The sequence below is a fragment of the Mastigoproctus giganteus genome, chromosome 3, assembly GCF_048544385.1.
Source record: "Mastigoproctus giganteus isolate SK-2022 chromosome 3, ASM4854438v1, whole genome shotgun sequence".
NCBI lineage: Eukaryota > Metazoa > Arthropoda > Arachnida > Uropygi > Thelyphonidae > Mastigoproctus > Mastigoproctus giganteus.
Window position 1 is genome coordinate 210,488,742 of NC_143577.1, and position 22,279 is coordinate 210,511,020.

General features: G+C 35.9%; 1 protein-coding gene across 3 annotated transcripts in view; it reads left to right on the forward strand.

Annotated features, from left to right (window-relative positions):
- smg (sterile alpha motif domain containing protein 4 smaug) overlaps positions 1 to 22,279 on the forward strand; it is a 522,350-nt gene that overhangs the window by 415,020 nt on the left and 85,051 nt on the right. For all 3 annotated transcript variants that reach the window (XM_090369606.1, XM_090369605.1, XM_090369604.1), the window contains 2 exons: positions 5,988 to 6,281; positions 14,846 to 14,955. In XM_090369606.1, coding sequence (XP_090225732.1) covers positions 5,988 to 6,281; positions 14,846 to 14,955 — 404 coding nt within the window. The remainder of the gene's footprint in view (positions 1 to 5,987; positions 6,282 to 14,845; positions 14,956 to 22,279) is intronic.

Sequence of the window (22,279 nt, forward strand, 5' to 3'; positions counted from 1 at the left end):
GGTATACCTTCATCAATAGCATTAATAAATGATGAAAACAACAATGGTCCCAGCACTTGAACCCTGGGGGACTCCACTAGTAACATTAGTCTACAGAGTTTTAATTAGTCCCCATTGAGAACTAAAAGTAGGCCAAACAAACTGATTCTAGGAATGTTATCCTCATTCATGTAGAAACTGTTCATTTTACTTTCTTCTGGCTTCAAGAAAATGATTCTTTCTTGGTCTTATTAAAGATGAAGAAATAAATGAAGTAATAGATATTTTGCAGCATCAGTTCTACTAGACATGAAAGAATTTCTGTAGTGGTCCTTGGTTGGAACTGACAGCTTCACAAGGAAGCTTAAAATAATATTATCCCAAGTTATGCTTGACATTTTAAAGATTCCTTGGAATGGAAGTGAAAGCAGAAAAGAGGAAGGTTCTGCTTTTAATAGACAAATGTTCAGCACAGAGTTGTGTAAAGACACATTGAATATATTTTGTAGAGGAGCACTACAGATTACAGCTTGTGTGGAAAATGTTGGCCAATATTTCAGTGGAAGTGATTTAAATATTTTTGGAGGCTATTGAAATATTAAATGCAGCATTGAAGACATTAATTGCAGCTACTATTGCAAACAGTTTTCCCAAAGCTGTATTGTGCCAAAAGACTCCAAAGTAAGTGAAAATGACTGATTCAATTATGGTGAATAATTGGAAAAATTTATTCCAGATATCACATGTTTGTTCACTGAATAATTATATTGGCATGGACAATGATGCTGTTGTTCTTCAGTAAATAAGACAATATTGTCTGAATTATTGAAGGAGAAGAGTGAAGGACTGGTCGACAGTGTTTCAAAGAACAATGAAGAGAATGGTGATGTTACAGAAGTATTAAATCATGAAATGCTTACATAGGTATAACAGAAACAGTGTTATTCTGATATTGAGGATGCAGAATTTGAATATGGTCATTATTTACAATGTGTACAGAAAGGATGGACATGACAGGAAGGGAGGGGAGAAATATGCTTTGAGTTAAAAAAAAAAAAAAAAGTCTCTCTGGTGTGACAAACACTGGATAAACAAATCTACAGAACAATTGTAGAGTAGGCAAGCAACTCAATATCTTGTGGGGAATTTCAACTTTCTAGTTGAAATCCCCTTCCCAAATATCTGTTAGAAATCATAGGTTGGCACCTTGCATAGCAGGGGGAAGCAATTACTGATTTATTATTAGCCGTATGGTGCAAGGAACCCTGAGGCTTATGCTGCACCAGCCAAAAAAAAAAATTTCCAAGAGAGAGAGAGAGAGATCCAGCTCAGAACCCTGGGTGTGCCAAGCTCATACTCACCAGTTGTGAGCCCCTGGGGACTGTTGGATGACTGCTTTCTACACCAACCTGTTAGAGGCAACAATTGAAAACAAGGTTCTTGATCTGATTATTAGTAGTGATGGACATAAATGAATGATTAATAATTGATTATTTCAGATGATCCTTTACAGATTGCTGATAAACATTAAGATATTTGCATGTACAGTCGCATCAAGTTTTTAAATGAGGTTCGTCTATCAAATACTGAACTGAATATAAATGAATTTTATAATTTTAGTAAAATAATAAGAGGAGTTTACCTCAATATAGTGCGTAGAACACTTCCGTATGATACCCTCCAGAAATTAAAACGAAAAAATCTACAACTTACCGGTACATTAGAGTAAAATATAAATAATCAAATTAACGCAATTAAAAGAATCTAACAAAAATATTCAAAACGATTTTTCTTCCTTCCTCGTTATATATATATATTTTCATTAGATTCTTTTAATTGCGTTAATTTGATTTTTGATTGTTTTAAATTGATTTGAATTGTGTTAAATTGATTATTTATATTTTACTCTAATGTTACCGGTAAGTTGTAGATTTATTTTTTCAGTTTTAATTTCTGGAGGGTATCATACGGAAGTGTTCTACGCACTATACTGAGATAAACTCCTCTTATTATTTTACTAATATTATTATCAACGTAGAACATATTGAGTAGTACAGCTCTGATTCATACTATCTAATTGATTTTTATAATTGCAAAAGAGGTAGCTAAACCTTTTAGCCATAATAATCATAGCTTCCTTAGATTCAGGGGAAGATATAGCCCAGTGGTCCAGTGTGTGGCTACGTAAGTACACATGTGTTGATCAACTGTGGGTCGAGCCTATGACAGTGCTGCTGCTTCTTGTATCTTGTAAACTCCTCACTGGTCATCTGGAGTATAAACAAAAAATGTACAAATTTGTATACCCTGTTCACAAGGGTGGTTCAAAAGGTGTGAAGTGGGAAACTTGTTGTCAGTTTAATCTCTTGTACCAGGGGAAAATAATGGAATCTTTGTTAAAGAAGCAGTGCAAGATCATCTTAATAGGAGTGGAGTAATATGGCAATCACAGTACAGGTTTCTTAAAGAAAGCTAATCTATCACAAATCTGATTAATTATAAGAGTTTGTCACAAAGCAACTGGATGGATAGAATTATTTCGACATCTACTTAATTTCAATAAAGTTTTTGATCCTGTACTACATATGATCGTTACATAAATTGGCACAATGTGGCATTAAGGAAAGTTATTACTGTAGATGAAGGAATGGCCACTGCTCTTCATTGACTGTGATAAGTAAAATTTTACAGGGGTATAGTATATTGATATAAGTACTTAAAGTTTGTCTAAGTTTTCTGATGATACAAAGATGGATATAGTGGTTACAGTAATCAGGGTATGCTACTTCAAGAGGATCTATAATAATAATTAAGTAGATGGCTATTGAAGTTTAACAGTAATAAATGTATGATACTGCATTTGGGCATCCCAGTAATCCCAGAGTAACATACCATTTGTGTGGTACCAAATAGAAAGTAGTGAAGTATGAAAAATATCTGAGAGTAATTCTATAGTTTGACATTAAATCCGTTCTGTTAGTGATATGCAGGAACTTTTCCAACAAGAACAAAAAGTGATTATTCCATTGTATAAGACAATGGTTAGGCCACATTGGGAACACTGCATACAGGTTTGGAAACCTCATTTTAGGAAAGACAGATCAATTTGTAAGGGTGCAGTGAAGAACAACAGGATTAGCTGGAGGTAAAAAATATCTTTCTGCCAAAAAAAGACTAGGAATCTGGAAACTAGGCATCTGTGGGTGACCTAGTTGAAGTATGTAAGGTTTTAAATGGGTTGAGTAAACTAATTGCTGATGGTATCTTTAATCTTGTTTCTGATGAAACACAAGGAGGCACATGTTTAAATCTGAAAAAGAGTGGCTATAGAACAGATATGCTAAATTTACATTTAGCAAAAGAGTAATCAGTTGTTGGAATGAAATTTCCTAGTATTGTTTGAGGTGAATAGTTTGAATAAATTAAGGAAGGTTTTTTGCAAATTATTGAATGCATGACCATTTTATTTTTTTATGGGCTGTATAAAACTCATTTCCTTACATCATATCGCTGATACTAATTCATGGTAAGTTTCTTTAGTTATAATTATTTTGTAAGTCATATGATACTTGACTTTATTTCAACCTTATACATTAATAAGCCTTTAGTATTAGTAACGGCCGCATGGTGCAAGAAAGCCTATGGCTTATGCTGCACCAGCCAAAAAAAAAAAAAAAAAATCAGTTTATTTGCTTTGTTTATTGCTTTATTTGCTGATATATAGACAGAAAGAAAATTCCTTTATCTTCTTTTCTGAACTCTATTTAATTTCCATTACTTATTTCAAATAATAAAAAAAAAAAAAAATTTGGGCCATGAAACAAATACAATATGGAATAACTTCATGCGGATTTTTACCTTTGCCAATAAAAAAAAAAAAAAAAAAAAAATTCTAGTGTTGGAACAATGTAGTTAAGTATCTATCATTAAGAATGTATTCCATATCCAGTAGAGGTTCAATTATCTGAACTCAATGATTTAGTTGGGGTGGGGGAGTTACTCAGCTCTGCCCTTGTAAATTGTGTAATATGTCACTGTTTAATGCTGTAAGTGTAAAAATTCTTTATTAATTCCCCAAACAGATTGTAATTAAGTGTTAATTACAGATAAAGTTGCAAACCTGCAATAGCACAACTTTGATCTTTCTGCTGTTCTCAGTTTTAATGAGGTAACACAACAGCTGACTTGACTTCGTTCTGGTTATTTTTCTAAATCTGGCTGCAATTTTTAGATGCCATTTTTAATATGGAGCTAAGTAAAATCTGTGTGGCTTTAGATGAATCACTTTTCAAGGTGTTCAATACAATATCCATGTTAACCGCATCATGTCCATGGTGCCAACAATCATTGTTAGGGCCACAGACTAAGTTCCACTTTTTTTGATAAAACTACCTCTGTTACAGTGGTCATCCCAATTACATCTGCACCCCAGTTATGATATAAGTTTCTTTTTGCCTTTGTTGAAAATCGTGGTCCTTCAATTACTATTATAGTTCCAAAAGGATGGTACCTGTAGCCTAGTTCTTTAGTCACTTCCATAAATACCTCTTGGATATGACAGAATGGAGTATGCATTGGAATGTGACAAACACCTGGAGGTGACAATGGAGTACCATCATAGAATGTGCTGGCTCATTTTGTTGTCCTATCAATGAATTGATCAGGAAATACTATCTCCAGGATAAATCTTTCCTTTCATAGACCACATGTATTCTTTGCTAAAATATGTGTACATCCTACTCCTTCAATGCCCAGATATTAGTGCTGTAATTACCATCTGAAGGCATAATAGTATGCTTACGACCATGCCTAGCTAATAAGACACAGCCGATATTTTTGATTTCATCTTCAATCAGAACATCAGATGGCTTGCCAAATAGTGTTTCTACTGATTTCTCTATTGTCTTCTAAAAAATTTGGATCATCTAGCCCTGACCCTCCAGTAATTACAATCTTAACAGCTTCATTCCCTGACATTACTCTATTTACAGTGAAGTAGAAAGGAAATTATGCAACCAAATGTATTTAATTGTACGAACTATTGCATTTAGAAAACGCCATCATTCAATACACACGACGATCAATGCAAGGCATAAGTGTAACTATCATTCTGACATTATTATTGCATTTCACTCTAATAAAATTAAGTTTATTATATACTTAACATGTTGCTCTACCAATGCCTTGTCATTAAGCTCTCTAAAAAATCAACTCTGTATTGGAGTGCTGTTACCTTATTTTTGAAACACTATCGTATAACAATTCTCTGATAAGCTGTAGCCTTTTATACCACAACTTCCACAATATAACATGGACTTATGTGGAGATTGTTCAGTTCTGATGAAATTCAAGGAATAGAAAAGGCAGACTTTCAGCTACCAGAACAGAAATGAGATGACTTATCTTACTTGCATATACATTGTGTACAATGTGCTTCATGTGAACACTTAAACTCTAGTGCTTGATCTACTTTGAACATTGGTCCAAGCTTGAAATGGGTTGTTTCTGAGGTTTCTCTATAAAGGCCATCTGCTCTGTGCTGCAGGACTTAGCAGAGATTTTGAAGAAAACCTGGAACTTTGATTCATAGCCATAATGTGCGGGGTGGTGTCACATGTATTTGTATGAGATGCATAGAATCTCATGACAGTTTAGTGATTCCTCAGAATATTGATATATGACAAAACCAAATGTTAAAATTGAATAGACCTAAGTTATGAACTTTTGTTTATACATAACTACTTAGGAAACAAGCTGAGGCACTTTGAAATCTTACTTTAAACAAAACTTTCCTCCTGCATAGAAATTCTGTTGTTCATATTGTACCATAAATGGAATTGACTTAGTTTTTTCAGTTCAGGATTAAATACTTTTTTGGTACATGTATGAATACTGCTGTTGCTCCTACTGATCATTAATAGTAGTTCTCATATTTGTCCCATCATTTTTATAAAATGCTATTAAGCTGAAATCAGATTTAAATAGTTGTTTTGGTTTTCTCCCACCAGATGGCACACATACTCTTCCATCATCTCACTCCCGAATTAAACGCAGTAACAGTCTAACCCCTCCAGGAACATCTTCACAGACAGCACCAAATCAGCGTTGCTCAAATAATTCTCAAAATGAGTGGATCTCTGATGAAACTAATTGCAGAACCCAAAGGTCAGCATCTTCCAATTCCCAGGGCTCAGATCATGCACCTCTTTCACCTCAAAGTAGCGTAACATCATCTGGTAGTGGGAGTGAAAGCCATGCCGAAGAAAAAAACAGCTTTCAAACAGATGGTAGTGGAATGAAAGGTATTTTTTTTTTCTAATGACATTTGATAAACCTCTTATCACTTCCAAACTATATATTTAATCCAGAGTAATAACTTACTATTGCAAAATGCCTGCAGAGTATTCATTTCTGCATAGTAACAAATTTTTAGCTAAAATGTACTTCACTGCTGCCAAATGCCTGATTTATCAGAAGTGGTTCATAAATAGGGACTTTTTTTTTCTCTTTTCCTGTAGATATAATGGGAGGATATGTGCTAGATTTTATCGCATACTTTTTTAAAAGTATTATTGGTGCATTATTTAATATATATACATTACCCTTGATTTGAGGATCACAAAATAGTACATTGTGTATAATAGTACATTGTGATGTATAGGGGAGGGGGAAATATCTACAGTTCACAAAAAGTTCAGACTAATTTTTAAAAAATTCTCAACATCAAATAAGGAAATTTGTTTTATATCTAAGAATAAACGCTGCATATGAGAAAGCATTGGCTAATAGAGCTAGGAATGGGGATAAGGAATTTGTATGTGAATATAATTAAGAAAAAAGCTAATCAGATCAGACCCTTATGCACTGGGTGTGGGAAATTCTTGGATAACCCAGCTGATGCAGATTAATTGAATAGCTACTTTGCATCAGTTTACTGACAAAAGACCTTTCATGCTGAGAAGAGGCTGAACCATATGAAATTAGTGATTTCATAATTACAGATTGTTTATTAGAAAAACTTTTGAACATAAAGGCAAGTAAGGCTCCTGGAGTTGAGGGTATATGCAGTAGTTTTGAGGGAAACCACCAGGAAGTGTATTGAACCACTGAGGTTAATTATGAGGCATCTTTGGACTCAGGAGATTTCTTTGGATTGGAGAAGTGCCGGCATGTTGCCAATATATAAAAGCAGTTCTAAGAGTGAAGCTGGTAACTACAGACTGGTTAGTCTGACTTCAGTTTTAGGAAAAATCTTAGTGTCAATGATAGAGTGCAATCCAGGAAAACATTTAGACAGATATGACATTCTGAAGGATATACAATATGGTTTTGTTAAGGGAAAATCATGTTTAACTAACTTAGTAGGCAATTCTTAAAAAAACACTTGTGGGCTGGATGTAGGGAACAATTTCAACATAGTTTATTTGTATTTTAGCAAAGCATTTGACCAGCTCCCTCATGACAGCTTACTGTATAAGCTTGAAGAGGTATGGATTACATAAAATTCTAAGATGGATTGGTGGGTAACTACTGGGCAGAAGGCAAAGAGTTCTGAATAATGGATATTCTTCAGATTAGTGTAATGTGTAATTTTGCTCTTCTAAAATTTGAGAGTGAGAGTAGCATCTGTGCAGATGAAGTTTTTACAGCTCTGGCTAATAGTTTTTCCTAATTTTTTTCCGTTTTGACTTAATTGGCATATTACAGGCAACCCCTGTATAACATAGTACTTCTACAACACCATTTTGCTCTAACATGATTGATAAATTGTGGCAATCCTTGCATAACAGTATTTTTGAGCTTTTGTGTGGGGAAAACCCTGCTATTATGTTGGATGTAATTTTTCTGCATTTCCACTCTTTTTGAACCCCCCACTGACTTGCTAGTCAAAAAAATCATTGAGAAATCCCTGCATTTTATTTTGTTGGGAAATCCCCCATGTTTACGTTCCGTGCTATTGAACTTGTGTGGAAAAAATCATCTAATTTCCAAGTTTTATTACGATTGGTTAGCACACCAGGCCATCCAAATGTTGAGGTTATGTTCCTACCACCATAGTTGTACTAGGTTAATACAACTTCTTTCATTCAGTCATTAGATCAAGGCCTTATATTCACCTTTAAAACTTATTACATCAGAAAATCGTTACAATGGATTTTTATAAAAATAGATTACGAATCTATTGGAGTAATGGAGGCATGGAAACAATTTTTGCAATTGTGGACTGTATCAGAATTGTAGATTTATCACTGAAAGAAGTAAAAGTGTCAATGTCAAATGCATGTGGAAAAATGAGGAATTTTTACAGTTTTTTTTTTCTCCCAGCAACGTGGCTAAGTTAGTTGGGCTCAGGTGAGGGTAGCATGGTGTTTTTCTCCTAGAAACTCTGGTTTTTCATCCAGCAAAACAGAAAATCGAAATCGGGACAATTTAGACAATATACACAGCGTAATATATGGTCTTAGTTGCCTATGCTCCTAAAAAAATTTAAAAAATATGATTACCGAAGAGGTTCAAGAATTTCTGGTAAAAAGGCTGACAAAGTGGCTTTGGCAGAAATGGCATGGGAGGTAAACCAAATCAGTTCAGAGGATGATAGTGCAGATAGTTTTTAAAAACTTCCAAATTAAACTAAAAAGCATACAGGAAGGCATAAAGTTAGCTGAGCAATTAGAATCTTACTTTTTGAATGCAGATTCTTGAATGAAAGGTGACCAAAGTTTAAAAGGAGCTTTTAAAAGCTTAGTTCCATGCAATAAAATTCACAAAGATTTATCAAGCAAACAAACCCAGATTACTGATTTTTTTTTTTTTTTTTTTTTTTTTAAAGAGCAGATGATACATGAAATCTGGACTGGTGTATTTTTGTTAGCTTTTGCAACATACCCTCTTTTTATACTTTTTCTTAGTCCCGTGTAACACTGTTTCGCACAACACAACATTTTATAGGAACCTAACTACCGTGTGTTGTACAAGGGTTACCTGTAATTTATTTTCTGTAAGTTGCTTTATATTTCTAGTTACGATACTTTATTTTGAATTTAGATATTGATTTTGTCAGTTATTACTTAGTATTGGTAAAACTTGTACTGCTTGAAACTTTCCGCCATCGTTGTTAGTATATTAGATCAATACAGAATAGCATAACATCTCTAACTTTATAGCATAAAGTATAACGTAAAACTAGATAGTGTAATATGTAGCACTGTATTAGGAATTTGTTAGCTCAGTGTAGTATTTTCAATTAAATTTATAAATCTTATTAATTTTTATTGTTAATTAAATTGTATTTAAACAGAATCATGCCCAGACTAGAGCAGCAAAGCAACATGCACAAAGTAGCAGAAGTGCTGTGGTTCGGGGGAGAACTGTTTTTTGCTAGGTGCAAAGAATGTGAAGAAATTAGGCACAGACTCAGAATTCTGATGGGTGTATATGAGAGTTTGAAGAGTCAGGTAATGCCCTTAAAGGAATTAAAATGGGGGGGGGGCAATCAAGTTCTCAGCTGCCCAACTCAGTGTCAGAGTTCACTCATATTTAACAGGTAACACAGATGCAATTTAAGGCAGAAAGTACTGGTCCCGCAGGAACTAGTTATTGTTGGTGACTCGGTTGTCAGTTAAACAGAAAATATATTTGCAAAAAGGTTAATTAGAATAGGACCAGGGTATGTCTGCCAGGAGCAAAAGTTTGAAGTTGTAAAAAGATATTCTTTAAGGACACAAATGGTGATATCGTACACGTTGGCACTAATGACATTAAGTGTAGGAGATCTGTGGATTTACTTAACAAGTACAGATCAATGTTGAAAAAAAAAAGGTCACGAGTTCGGGTTAAATTTGAAAGTGTCTGCAATCCGGCCCAGACATCATAGGAGGGAGTATATGATGAGAGCCTTGTCAATCAATTTGGTCCTGGAAAGATTATGCAAGGCTTGTGGGGTAGAATTTTTCTCAGCCTGGTCTGTGCTTGTTAACAGGAGATTGTTTCTACAGAGATGGGATACACTTAAATAGAAAGGGTTCAAGAATATTTGCTGATGCTATCAAGGCAGTGTTAAGGTGAGTTGGAAAACCGTTAGCTTATGTGGTTCACAGACTAATAGATTAACATTAGCTGTAAGCATTGGTGAAAGTGATTCTTGCACTGATTCTATTGGAATGAGCAGCAGCCTGGAAAGCAAAGTGCTGGGGATTTCAGGAACTGCTGGAATCATGAAACAAGTAAATACATGAGCTGTGTTAGAGTAAATAAGAGTAAGAACAGGTGCATGTATACTTGCATGAACACCAATGCTAGGATTATAGTAAATAAATTTTATGAATTTGAAGTTCTGGTCAAGACATCAAAGACAGATATTGTTGAGATATCAGAGAGGTGGTGTCACACAGATATATGGAATGTAGAATTGGAATTTGGGAAGTATAATATGTACAGGAAGGGAGGAGGGGATTATGCTGTTAGATAAGAAACACAAAATCTAAGAAAGTGCAGCCAGTTAACATAGATGGACAGTGCAATATCGAATCAGTTTGGTGTGACATAAGCACTGGGAAAGCAAAAATGAGGATAGGAGTTTGTTATAGGCCTAATGACTCTGAGTACAATGAACAGTTATGCAGAGAAATAGTGGGCCAGTAAATCAGATTGTCTTTCTTATAATGGGAAATTTTAACTTCCCAGATATTGACTGGAACTTGTGAGTTGGTCACTCGCACACTAGCAAAGCTTTTGTGGATTTATTGGGTGATTGTTTTCTACAGCAGCATGTTAGAGAGCCAACCAGAAAGAGTAACACTCTTAATCTGATTATCAGCAGTGATCATTCATGCATTAAGAATTTACGGATAAAGGAACCAATAGGTGGCAGTGATCAGTGTACTGATGTGTGATTTACTTAAAGATGTAACTACCATCAGGGGTAAAGGGAAGGGTTTTTGCTTTAGTAAAGACGAATGGTCTCAGATTTTTTTTAAAAAATTTATGCAGTGGGACCAACTGTTACCAACAGCAAATTCTAAATGGGAATCTTTCAAGGAAGTAATCTTGAAAGTTACTAGGCTTTTTGTTGCAAATAAGAAATTGTTCTAGGTTTAAGCCCAAATGGATGTCAGATGAACTGAGACTCAAACAGAAAAAATGCATGGAATGCATATAAATTATCATGCGACACAAAGCCTATGGCAGATATAAGCTAGTCAAGTCACAAGGAGGTTAGGCAAGTGTAGGCAGATTATGAGAAATCTTTGGCAAAGGATGCAAAGAAAAACAAAGACTTCTTTCCTTATATAAACTCTAAAAGAAAGGAGTTGAATCAGATTGGCCCACTTGATATCAATGGTTTGACTGTAGATGATCATTCTCAGATAGCTGCCAAACTGAGTATTTTACATCTACATTCACACATGAGGAGTTATTCAAGGAGGAGAAGGCCAGATGTTTATCAAACTAACAGGGTGCTACATTATTTTGTAATAACTGAGAGCAAAGTGGAAGAGAAAGTGTTGAAGTTAAACATAAGAAAGACATCTGAGGTGGATGGGATCTATCCAGTTATATTAAAGGTCACAGCAAAGGAAGTAAGCAAACTTAGCCATAATTATGAGAGCATCCTTGGATTTGGGAAGTTCCCACTGACTGGAGATGTGCAAATGTATCCCCAATTCACAAAGGGGATCACAGGGTGACATGAGTAATTACAGACCCCTTAGTTTGACATTCTATTCCTGGGAAAATAATGAAGTCACTGGTTTAAGAAGCATTGCAGGATTATCTAGACAAGATTACAGTAATAATTCAGACATAGCATGGGTTTGTTAGGGGGAAGTCTTCTTTGACCAATTTGATTGGTCAAATTGGTCAAAGAAGCCACTCTGATTGGCCACTCTGGATTTCAGGAAAGCTTTTGATACTGTTGCATGTGGACAACTGCTATATAAATTTGAGCAGTATGGCATTAAGGGAAAGTTGTTACAATGAATAACAGGATGGTTGAGTGGGAGAAGACAGTGGTAATCAGTGTGCACTGCTCTTTGTGGACTAGTGTTATTAGTGGTGCCCCCCCAGGGGTCAGTGTTTTACCCATTGTTGTTTTGTATATTTATCAATGATATTGATGAAGGTAGATTGAAGATGAAGCTTAATGTCAAAATTTGCAGATGATACAAAGGTTGGCAGGTTGTTAATGATAGTATGCTGCTGCAACATAATCTGGAAAATTGGGCAAATCAGCTGAGAAGTGGAAACTGAAGTTTAACATTGACAAATGCAAAGTAGTGCATATGGGTAGCAGTAACCACAGAGAAATGTACCAACTGGGTGGTGTTACAATCAGGGTAGTAGAGAATGAAAGAGACCTGGAGGTAATTATGCAGTCAGATGTGAAGTGTTCTGAGCAGTGCAGACAGGCTGCCAGAGTAGGTCATGGGGTCTTTTCAATAATATTCAGCTATTTTGCTAGCAGGGGTAAGGAGGTGATTATCCCCTTGTATAAGGCAATGGTCAGGCAACACCCTGAGTACTGTGTACAGGTCTGGAGGCCTCATTTTATGAAGGATGTAGAGTTGCTAGAACAAGTACCGAGAAGGGGAACAAAGGAGTGCTCTTGTGATGAAATGCTTAAGTTCTGTAAATTACAGTGCCTGGAGACTAAGCACCTGCAAGATCTGATTGAGGTGAGTAAGGCCTTGAATGGATTGACAGCAGCATGCTGATGCAGGCTCAATGCTGATGGCATTCTTCCTATTACTCAGATTTCAAACCTGAAGAGGCATAAGTTCTGCATTGTCAAATAGAGGTGTGCACATTTACCTTTTAGCCAGCAGATAGTTGATTGTTGGAACAAACTTCCATCTGTCATTGTGGAAGTTGATAGCTTAAATAAATTCAAGGAAGAAGTAGACAAACTTAGAGAATGGATGGGTGAAATGAAGTGCAGGTGTTTTTTTTTTTTTTTGGCTGATGCTATATAAGCTTGCTTTCTTGCATCATATGCCTCTGCTAATGTCTGGAGTGTGGTCCCTCAGGATTGGTTCTTGGACCAATGTTATTTCATTTTCATAAATTACATCAACAAAGGGATATTGAGGCATGATGTCAAAATTTGCAGACCATCTAAAGATGGGTAGAGTTGTTAATGATCATTACCAAGCATGCACTCCTTCAGGATGACTTGAACAGGCTTCAGGAATGGTCGGAAGAGTAGAAGCCTAGTTTTAATGCAGTAAAATGCAAATCTTGCATTTGAGCAAGAGTAACCCCAACATTAATTAATGCTTGGAGTTGAATTAAAACAGTAGAAGGATCTGATCTGGGAGTTAAGATACCTGCAGCCAGGAAAGCCCATGGTGTTCTGTTGATGATTTCAAACAATATCCTGTAGAAATAGGCAGGTTATAATCCCATTGTATAAGGCAATTGTAGGACCACATCCTTGAAAGTGTAGTTTTGGGTTTCAGTTCCCATCATAGGTTAATGAAATTTCTGAAAGTTTCTCCTGGGACTGTGGTTAGGCAGTCCCGGGGGAAGGGGATCCCCATAAGTTATTCTGGGTTTCTCAACATTAATAGTGTGTAAATCAGCCTGTGAACCCTTCTACAGATTTATCTAACAGTAAAGTATGGCCAATTACTGATGTGCCTGAAATTCTGCAACTTAGTTTATTTTATTTTATTATTTTTTTTTACAAATTTAAAATATTTCAAATTTATTTTATTTTTTTTTGCAATTTCACTGTTGGGACAATCTGGTCGAAGTAATAAAAATATTTAAAAGCATTTAGGTTTAAAGTTTTCATTTTTAAATACTTAGGTTTCATGAGGAAACTTCCACAAAGCTTACCACTATCAAATTTGCAAGGGGGACCATACACATGTCTGGCAAACTTCCTTGTAAAAGAGTTAGGAAATGGTCTGCCCCTAGGTTACTGGATTTGGGGGTTTGGCAGTGCTTGTGTATTTTAAATTTTATTTTCATTCTACAAGTTTGGTCTGTTCTAGGTCAATGGTTAGTTCTGTGGATGTGGTTAAATCCAGTGTTCCTTAGGTCTTCCTCTCTCTCATTCCTTTAGTTGTTGCTGAATGTTTGATTTGGTTTTTTGTTAGAATGAGTTTTTCATTGAAAAAGGCTTTTTATTTATTTTTTTTTTCTTGATGTCTTCATTTTTTTACTTATCAAACTAACTGCACCCCTGAAAAGATGTTGGAAATCTTATTTCTACACTCCAGTTTTCTCTCATCTTTATATATATTTTTTTTCTAGTTTTGCCTCCATACAATAGTGTTTGGTTTGTGGTTTTTAAAACTTGAGCTAGTTCCTTCTGGTGTTTTTTTTTTTAAGCGCTTTGGATGTTTGTTTTGACATTATTATATATCACTTCAAGATAATTAATGTGAGACTTGCAATTAAAATACTACTGTTATTCAATAAAATTTTATTCTTTAAAGAAATATTTCCTTTGAATACTGTAATTTGTTTTTTTATTGGAATATTGAAAAAAAAATTTTTTTTTCCTAGTAGTTTGTATAATTGGTGGGGGGTGGGGGAATCGGATTTGTCATTAATGCAGCTGCAAGTTTCCGTATTTCATGATATCTGTACATATTAAATAGCAGTATATGCTGTGACCTTGTAAGATACCTTGATGTATTGGCCTGTCTGGCTAATATACTGACACACTGGTAGCATAACTTAAACTGTATTGATTGCCCTGTCAAGATTGATCTTTATGGGTTTATCTATGCAAAGAGCAATTTTTATCTAATTACATATGATTTAATGTTTCTTAATTAAATTCTTAAATATCATGAAATAGTGTCACAGCTGTGAGTTATATACAGTTTTCTCATGAATTGCTTCATTTTTGTAGATGTTCCCGCTTGGTTGAAAAGCTTAAGACTTCACAAATATTCCTATCTCTTTGCTCAGATGACATATGAAGAAATGATGAATTTGACAGAGGAGCAATTAGAAAGCCAAGTGAGTAAATTATTTTTGATAAATTTCATTAGTATTAGTAGTGGAAAATGATAAAACAAAGCAAGCTTTATAGCATCAGCCAAAAAAAAAAAAAAAACTTTCCATATCACTTACTCATCACCTCTATAGTTTGTCTAGTTCTTCCTTGAATTTACTTGGACTACCTGCTGGCTGAAGACAAATATAGGCACATCTATCCTACAACAATCCTTCCTCGCTTTGAATTTATGCTCCTCTGCATAGTCTGAGTAAGAAGAATTGAGCTTACTCAATCCATTCAGAGCCTTAAAATCTCAATCAGATTTAATTTTAGGTATCCTTTAAGTACTTTCCTCTATACCCCACTCCAACAGATGCACATCCTTTTGCAAATGAGTACATCCAGACCTGTGAAGTACTCAAATGTAGCCTAACCATTGCTTTATACAACAGAATAATCGCCTTATTCCTACTGGCAAAATCCCATGGGCTGCCAGGACAGCCCATGGGATTTTGCCAGTAGGAATAAGGTGAGCATGTCTGCACTGCTCAGAGAACTTATGACTTCAGTTACCCCCAGATCGTTCTCATCCTCTAATACTCCGAGTGTGGTAAGACCTGGTACATTAACCAGGTTACTGCTAACCATATGAAGTACCTTGCATTTGTCAATGTTTCACTCAGTTCCCACTTCTCGTCCCATCTGCCTAATTTATCTATATCATGTTACAGTAGCATACCCTGATTGCTTTCATTAACCACCTTGCCATTATTTGTCATCTGCAAACTTGGACATTAGATTTGATCTGGGGATAATTGTGCAGCAGATATGAAGTTTTCTGAGCAGTGCAGACAGTCTGCAAGAGTAGCTCATGGTGTCTTGTCAATGATATAGAGAATTTTTCTAGCGGGGATAAGGAGGTTATTATCCCCTTGTATAAGGCAATGGTCAGGCCACACCTTGATTACTGTATACAGGTCTGGAGGCCTCATTTTAAGGACGTCGAGCTGTTGGAATGAGTACAGAGAAGGGTAACAAGATTAGTGAATGGAATGAAGGGTTGCTCTTACAAAGAAAGGCTTAAGTCTTGCAGATTAGTGTCTGGAGACTAGACACCTGTGAGGAGATCTGATTCAGGTGTATAAAGCCATGAATGGTTTGAGCATGCTCAATGCTGATGAGATTCTTTCTCTTGCTCAGAATAATCACCTGAGAGGGCATAAATTCAGATTGAGGAAGGACAGTTGAAGGATAGATGTATGGTAGTTTGCCTTTAGCCAGCAGGTAGTTGATTGGTGGAACAGACTTCCATCTTTTGTTGTGGGTTGATAGTCTAAATAAATTTAAGGCTGAGCTGCACAGTTATTTGGAACTAACGGAGCATGAAATGGGAGTTTTTTTTTTTTTTTGGCTGATGCTGCATTAGCTTGCTTTCTTGCATCATGTGCCTCTACTAATGCTAACGCTAATATTCCTTCATTGATAACGTTAATAAACATTAAAAGCAATAACAGGCCCAACAGTGAACCCTGGGGATTCCTCTAATGAGTTGCCCAAGAAAAACAGTGCTCATTGATAACATCTTTCTTCTCCCACTGAAGAATCCCTTTTATTCATAGCAGTATCATCATCAGCCATTTTCAATCCACTGGAGGATGAAGGCCTCTCCAGCAACTTTCCATTTCCTTCTGTTTTGTGCAATGGCTATCCATTTACTATCCAAAAAATCATGAATTTCATCTATCCACCTCTGCCGTTGTCTTCCAGGTTTTCTTCTAGCTCCTCTTGGGTACTGTTCTGTTATTTTCTTCATCCATCTGTCATCATGTCTTCGGACTATGTGTCCTGCCCAAGACCATTTTAGTTTTGATAAGAATGTCCTTTACTTGAGTTTGCTGCCTAATCCATGTGTTTCTCTTCTTATCTAACAGTCTTATTCCCAATATAATTCATTCCATTCTTCGCTGTGTAGTTCTCAGCTTTTGGTGAGTGCCAAAGTTTCACTTCCATAAGTCTTGGTGGGGAGTATACATTGGTTCATTATTTTGCAGTTTCAGACAAACTGGGATATTGCTCTTCAGTATGTGACTATTTCCTGAATGCTATCCATCCAAAATTTATTCTTCTCTTGACTTTTAGTCATTTATCATTATTACAGCTAATAACTTGTCCCAGATAAGTATATGACTCCACCTTTTCAATTACTGCTTCTTCGATAATTGTCCCTTTCTGTGACATACTTGTTCATCATTACTTTTTTTTTTTTAGCCATATTCATCTTTAGTCCAAAATCTTTACTAACTGTGCATAACTGATTATGATTTTCCTCTAATTCTTTGGGATCGTGGCTTATGACCACAATGTCATCTGCAAATCGTAAATGGTTTAGGTACTCTCCATTCACATTGACTCCTTTCTGCGACCAGTCTAATCTTCTGAATGCTTCCTTATGGGCAGAAGTAAACAGCTTCGAAGATATTGTCTCCTTGTCGAACTCCTTTCTCGATTTTAAATTTGCTGCTATCTTTGTCTAGTCTAATAAAGGAGGTAGCATTCTCATGTTTTCTTCAAAATCATAATATATGGGGTGTCTATGCCTTGCCTTTCCAGTGCCCGAAACGTTGCCTTATGCTGTATGGAGTCAAATGCCTTTTCATAATCCACAAATGCCAGGCATAATGGTGTTTTATATTCATTTGCTTTCTCCATTAGCTGTGATATTACATGAAGGTGATCCATAGTTGAGAATCCTGTCCTAAAGCCAGCTTGCTCTCTCGGTTGATTCTCATCAAGTATTCTTTCTGATCTGTTAGTAATCACCCTTGTGAACAACTTGTAAATGTGGGATCACAAGCTAATTGATCTGTAATTTCCAATTTCTGATATCTCCTTTCATAAGCAGCAAAACTGATTGCATTTTCCCACTTCTTAGGCATCACACCTTTTCTAATCCATTTTGTGAAGATCTTGCAAGTTTTTGTCATGTCTCTTCCTCCCAATTTTAACAACTCTACAGTAACTTTATCTTCCCCCGGGGCTTTCTGATTCTTCATTTTTTCCAACGTGTGTTCTACTTCATCAGAAAGAACATTGGGTGTGTCATATGTGTTACTAATTTGCGATCCATCTTCCCACTGTTGGCATCATTCCCTCGCTCCTTGTATAATTCTCTATAGTAGTCTTCTGCTGCTATATAAATAGCAGAGAAGGCATAATTCTAAGTACACCATTACTATTGTTCAGTTTCATTTATCTTTCTGTATTACTGCTCGTGGCTGCTGATTTTAAGTCCTTTGTTTTCCCTTAATGCTTGTTCTACTTTTCTTATGTTAAATTTTATGTCCTCTGAGTCTTTCTAATGGCTTTGCATAACTCAGTATACTCAATTTTCTCCTTGTCAGTGTTATCTTGCTCTTCATTTGTTGCCTTTGGTTCATCATGACAAGTGTTTCTTGACTAATTTTTCTTCTTTGGATTTCTTTTTACCTATAGGTTTCTTGGGTTTTATCACTTTCAAAAATTTGTAATATTCCTTGTTGATATCTTGGTCCTGAGCAGTCTGCAGAAGCTCAAACTTATTAAGTTCCAGTACATACTGCTTTTTCTCCTCTTCTGTTATCTCAAAGACCTTAGTCTTATTTACTCGAGTCAGTTTTTTTTCCTTTCTTTTCTTACATCTATATCAAGTGTACATCTTACCATTTTGTGATCACTTCCAACATTTACCTTGTTCAGGATGGTAACATCATTCACGATATATCTTCTGTTAATGAGGATGAAGTAGATTTCATTAGTTGTTAATCCATTTGGACTCTTCCATGTCCACTTCCTGTTCACCCTTTTCTTTAAAAAAATTCATCACTGACAATCCTAGAGGTTCTGCAAATTTCACCGGTCTTTCATTTCTTTCACCAATTCCAAAATTTCCTATAGTTTCCCTTTCTTGCACTGTTTTGTCTTTTTCCAACCTTAGCATTGAAGTCTCCCATAATGATAGTGTAGTGGGTTTTCTGCTTCTCTAGAAGACTCAATTTTGGTGTACATTTGTTCAACCTCTTCATCATGGTTCGATGTTGGTGCATAAATCATAATGTTTAGCTTTTACCTCTTAGAAATCCTGAGTATTAGTCTTGACACCCTTGGTGATGTACATTTTGAATTCCAAAATGTTGTTTTTTATATCTTTATGGACCAGAAAGCCAACTTCACCTTCATTCCTTTCACTGTTTCCATTGGTGTACAGCAGATTTCCAATTGATAAAATTAAGTGATTCATTTCTTGTTTTCAGCCAAACCGATGATATTCCAATTCACATTTTCTAATTCCTTCTCCAGCTCTAATATCCTTTCTTCACCGATGAGCGATCTTACTTTGTACAGGTCAAGTTCAGTTTCCGTGCATGGCAGCCTGGTCGTATTCAGAGATTCTTAGCATCCTCTGCTTCCACTCTGATCCTCTCGATGCTGTAAGAGGGGAAGTGAGCTGCTGGGGTTTTTCATGCTGTCATGTGCTGGAGGGTTTGGTCTTTTCCTCTTCATGCTGACCAGGTGTCTTGAAGAGAACCACTCTGCACGTTCATTGCCACCTAAGTGACATAACAGGGCTTACCATTGAGAAGGTGTGCATGAGTGAATTTTAGGGAGGCAGGCCAACTGTACTCCTCCTAAATCTTCTATAATAGAAAGATATTGGATCCATCAGTGTTTTAGACTGAGTGTCTGATAACACACAAGAATACCTGTTCCCCTCTAAGCTTCATAGCAGTAACTTGCCCTTAATGACACACTGCTCCAATTTGTACAGTATCAAAAGCTTTTCTGAAATCCTAATATACAATGTCAAAATTATTTTTTTATATGCAGTTCCTTTGTTTCTGTGTCATTGTATCCAGTCAGATCAATCATACAAGACAGTCCCCCTTAAGAAATCCATGCTGTAACTGCAGTAGAAACACATTCATGTCTAGATGGTTCTGCATTTTTTCTTTAACCTGTGACTCTTATTTTTCCTTGTAACAGAAGTCAAGTTAACAGGTCTGTAATTACTCATGTCATCAAGTGATCTCCCTTTTGTTTGAGGATGCATTTGTACTCTGGTACATTCTAAATCCATGGAAGCTCTTATAATTATTGCTAAAGGTTTGTTGACCTCGTTTGCTGCTTACCTTAATATAATGGATAGATCCCATACACACTAGGTGCTTTTTTTTTTTTAATCTTTGAATCATTTATCTTTGACAATCTCTTCCACTTTCCACTCAGTTATTACAAAATTCATTTTAGCACCTTGTTAGAATTTGATATACTTCTGGCATCCCCATCCCTTAAATTCCTCATATGTGAATGTAGATTGAAAATACCTTTTCAGTTTGTCAGCAACTTTAGCTGGTTCATCAACAGCTAAACCATTCATGTTTTGTGGACCAATTTGATTAATGTTCTTTCATATTCCTTGATTCATTATTTCTAGTGTTTACATAAGAAAGTTTTGCCGTATATCTTAACAGACTTAGTAATCTGCCTTAGTTTGCCTAACCTTGGTGACTTGATTAAAGACTAGTTTATATCTACTGTAGTTTCTGCATTACTCAATAATTTATATACATCCCATACATTCTTCTCCACTGAGTTGCATCAGTTCATCTGACATCCATTTAGGTCTAAGCCTTAAACAGTATCTCTTAATTAGTATAAGAAGTGTAGTAGCATTCTATGACTACATCCATGAATGCTTCCCCATTTGAAGTTTGCTATTGGTAACATCAGTTGGTCCCACTGCATAGAATATAAAAACTGTCTGAGACCACTGTAGCTACCTTTTGTGAAAGCAAAAGCCCTTCCCTTTGACCCTTGACAGTGCTTATATTTTTAAGTGAATCCAATAGCAACACACTTTGATATCACTACCACCTAGTGGGTCTTTTATCTGCAGGAAATGGTCATCCAATAAAGTGAGTAACTTTTTGCTAATGTGTTAGTGACAAATCTACAGGCTACAGCTATTGACTGGGGATAGAATTTTTATACTTCATTCAACCACATGAGCCTTGCACAGGCTTTTCTGGCCCGAATTGTTTGACAAGGCTCACATCATGTACCTCTCAGCCAAGAATTTGTTACTGCTGGTGGGGCAAGAGATCAAATTTATTGGCTGCCTAATTGTTTGGTACCACATTTTGAACTCGATAAACAGATAGTGGTGGGGGGTTGTATAGCAGGCCCTAGTCTTTCTAAGGAGAAAGTCTCTGGACCTGATTGTTTGTTTGCAATTGCTACTTTATCTACTCTGAGAAACATAGTGCAATCTGGTAATTGAAAGACTCTAAAGCATAACTGTTAATATAGATTTAGAAATTACAGATGCCGTTCAGAAAGTAATCTCCTTCATTGATTTATATGAAGAATTAAAATCTGCTAACCCATTTTGAAGGCAGTTATTCTCAGCAAAAATTGCAAGATTTTTGCTGAGAATAATTTTGTTTGATGACATCATTGGCATGTCTTTTCATGATTTTGAGAATTATGGTAATGTTGCCAATCTCAGCCAGCATTTGAAGGGAGCTTTTTTTTTTTTTTTATTTTGACGATGAAGTTGTGCAAACATTTTATTTCACAAGGTTGGTTTTGATAGATTGGCAACCTTATCACTCAAACTTGCCATCACCAAATTTAGACTTGGATGGGGGGGAGATCAGATTTTCCATCGTTAACGGCTGAAACGTTAATATTCGAAGCAGAAATTTTAATGTCTGAATGTTATTTTAAATTAATAAGTTATTTTTTATTTTAACCTCTAAATGAAATAAAACTGTTAAATTGTATTCTATTTTTTTTTAACTGAAAAACATTTTTCAACTTATGGTGGGGATATAGGTGCCAAAGGAAAGTTGGCTAAAGGTATCACCAGGGCTGGCCCGAGCTATGGGCAATTGCCCAGGGTGCTGGTGCTGACGCTTTGGGGTGCATGACATTGAGGTGCCGAAGGTTTGAGAGGGCGCATATGCTTTGTGAAAGGAGAAAAATGATTTAATATGACAATTAAGACATGAATATTCTGGTTGGTTTTTTTTTTTTATACATTTAGCATTAGTAGAGGCATTTGATGCAAGAAAGCAAGCTTATGCAGCATCAGCCAAAAAAAAAAAAAAAAAAAACCACTTCACCCCTCTGTTCGTTCAAAATACCTGTCCAGCTGAGCCTTAAACTTATCTATCAACCTCCACAACAAGGGATGGAAGTCTGTTCCACCAACCAACCACCCGCTGGCTAAAGGCAAATTTCCGCACGTCTATCCTACATCTGTCTTTCCTCAATTTGAATTTATGCCCTCTCAGGTGATTATTC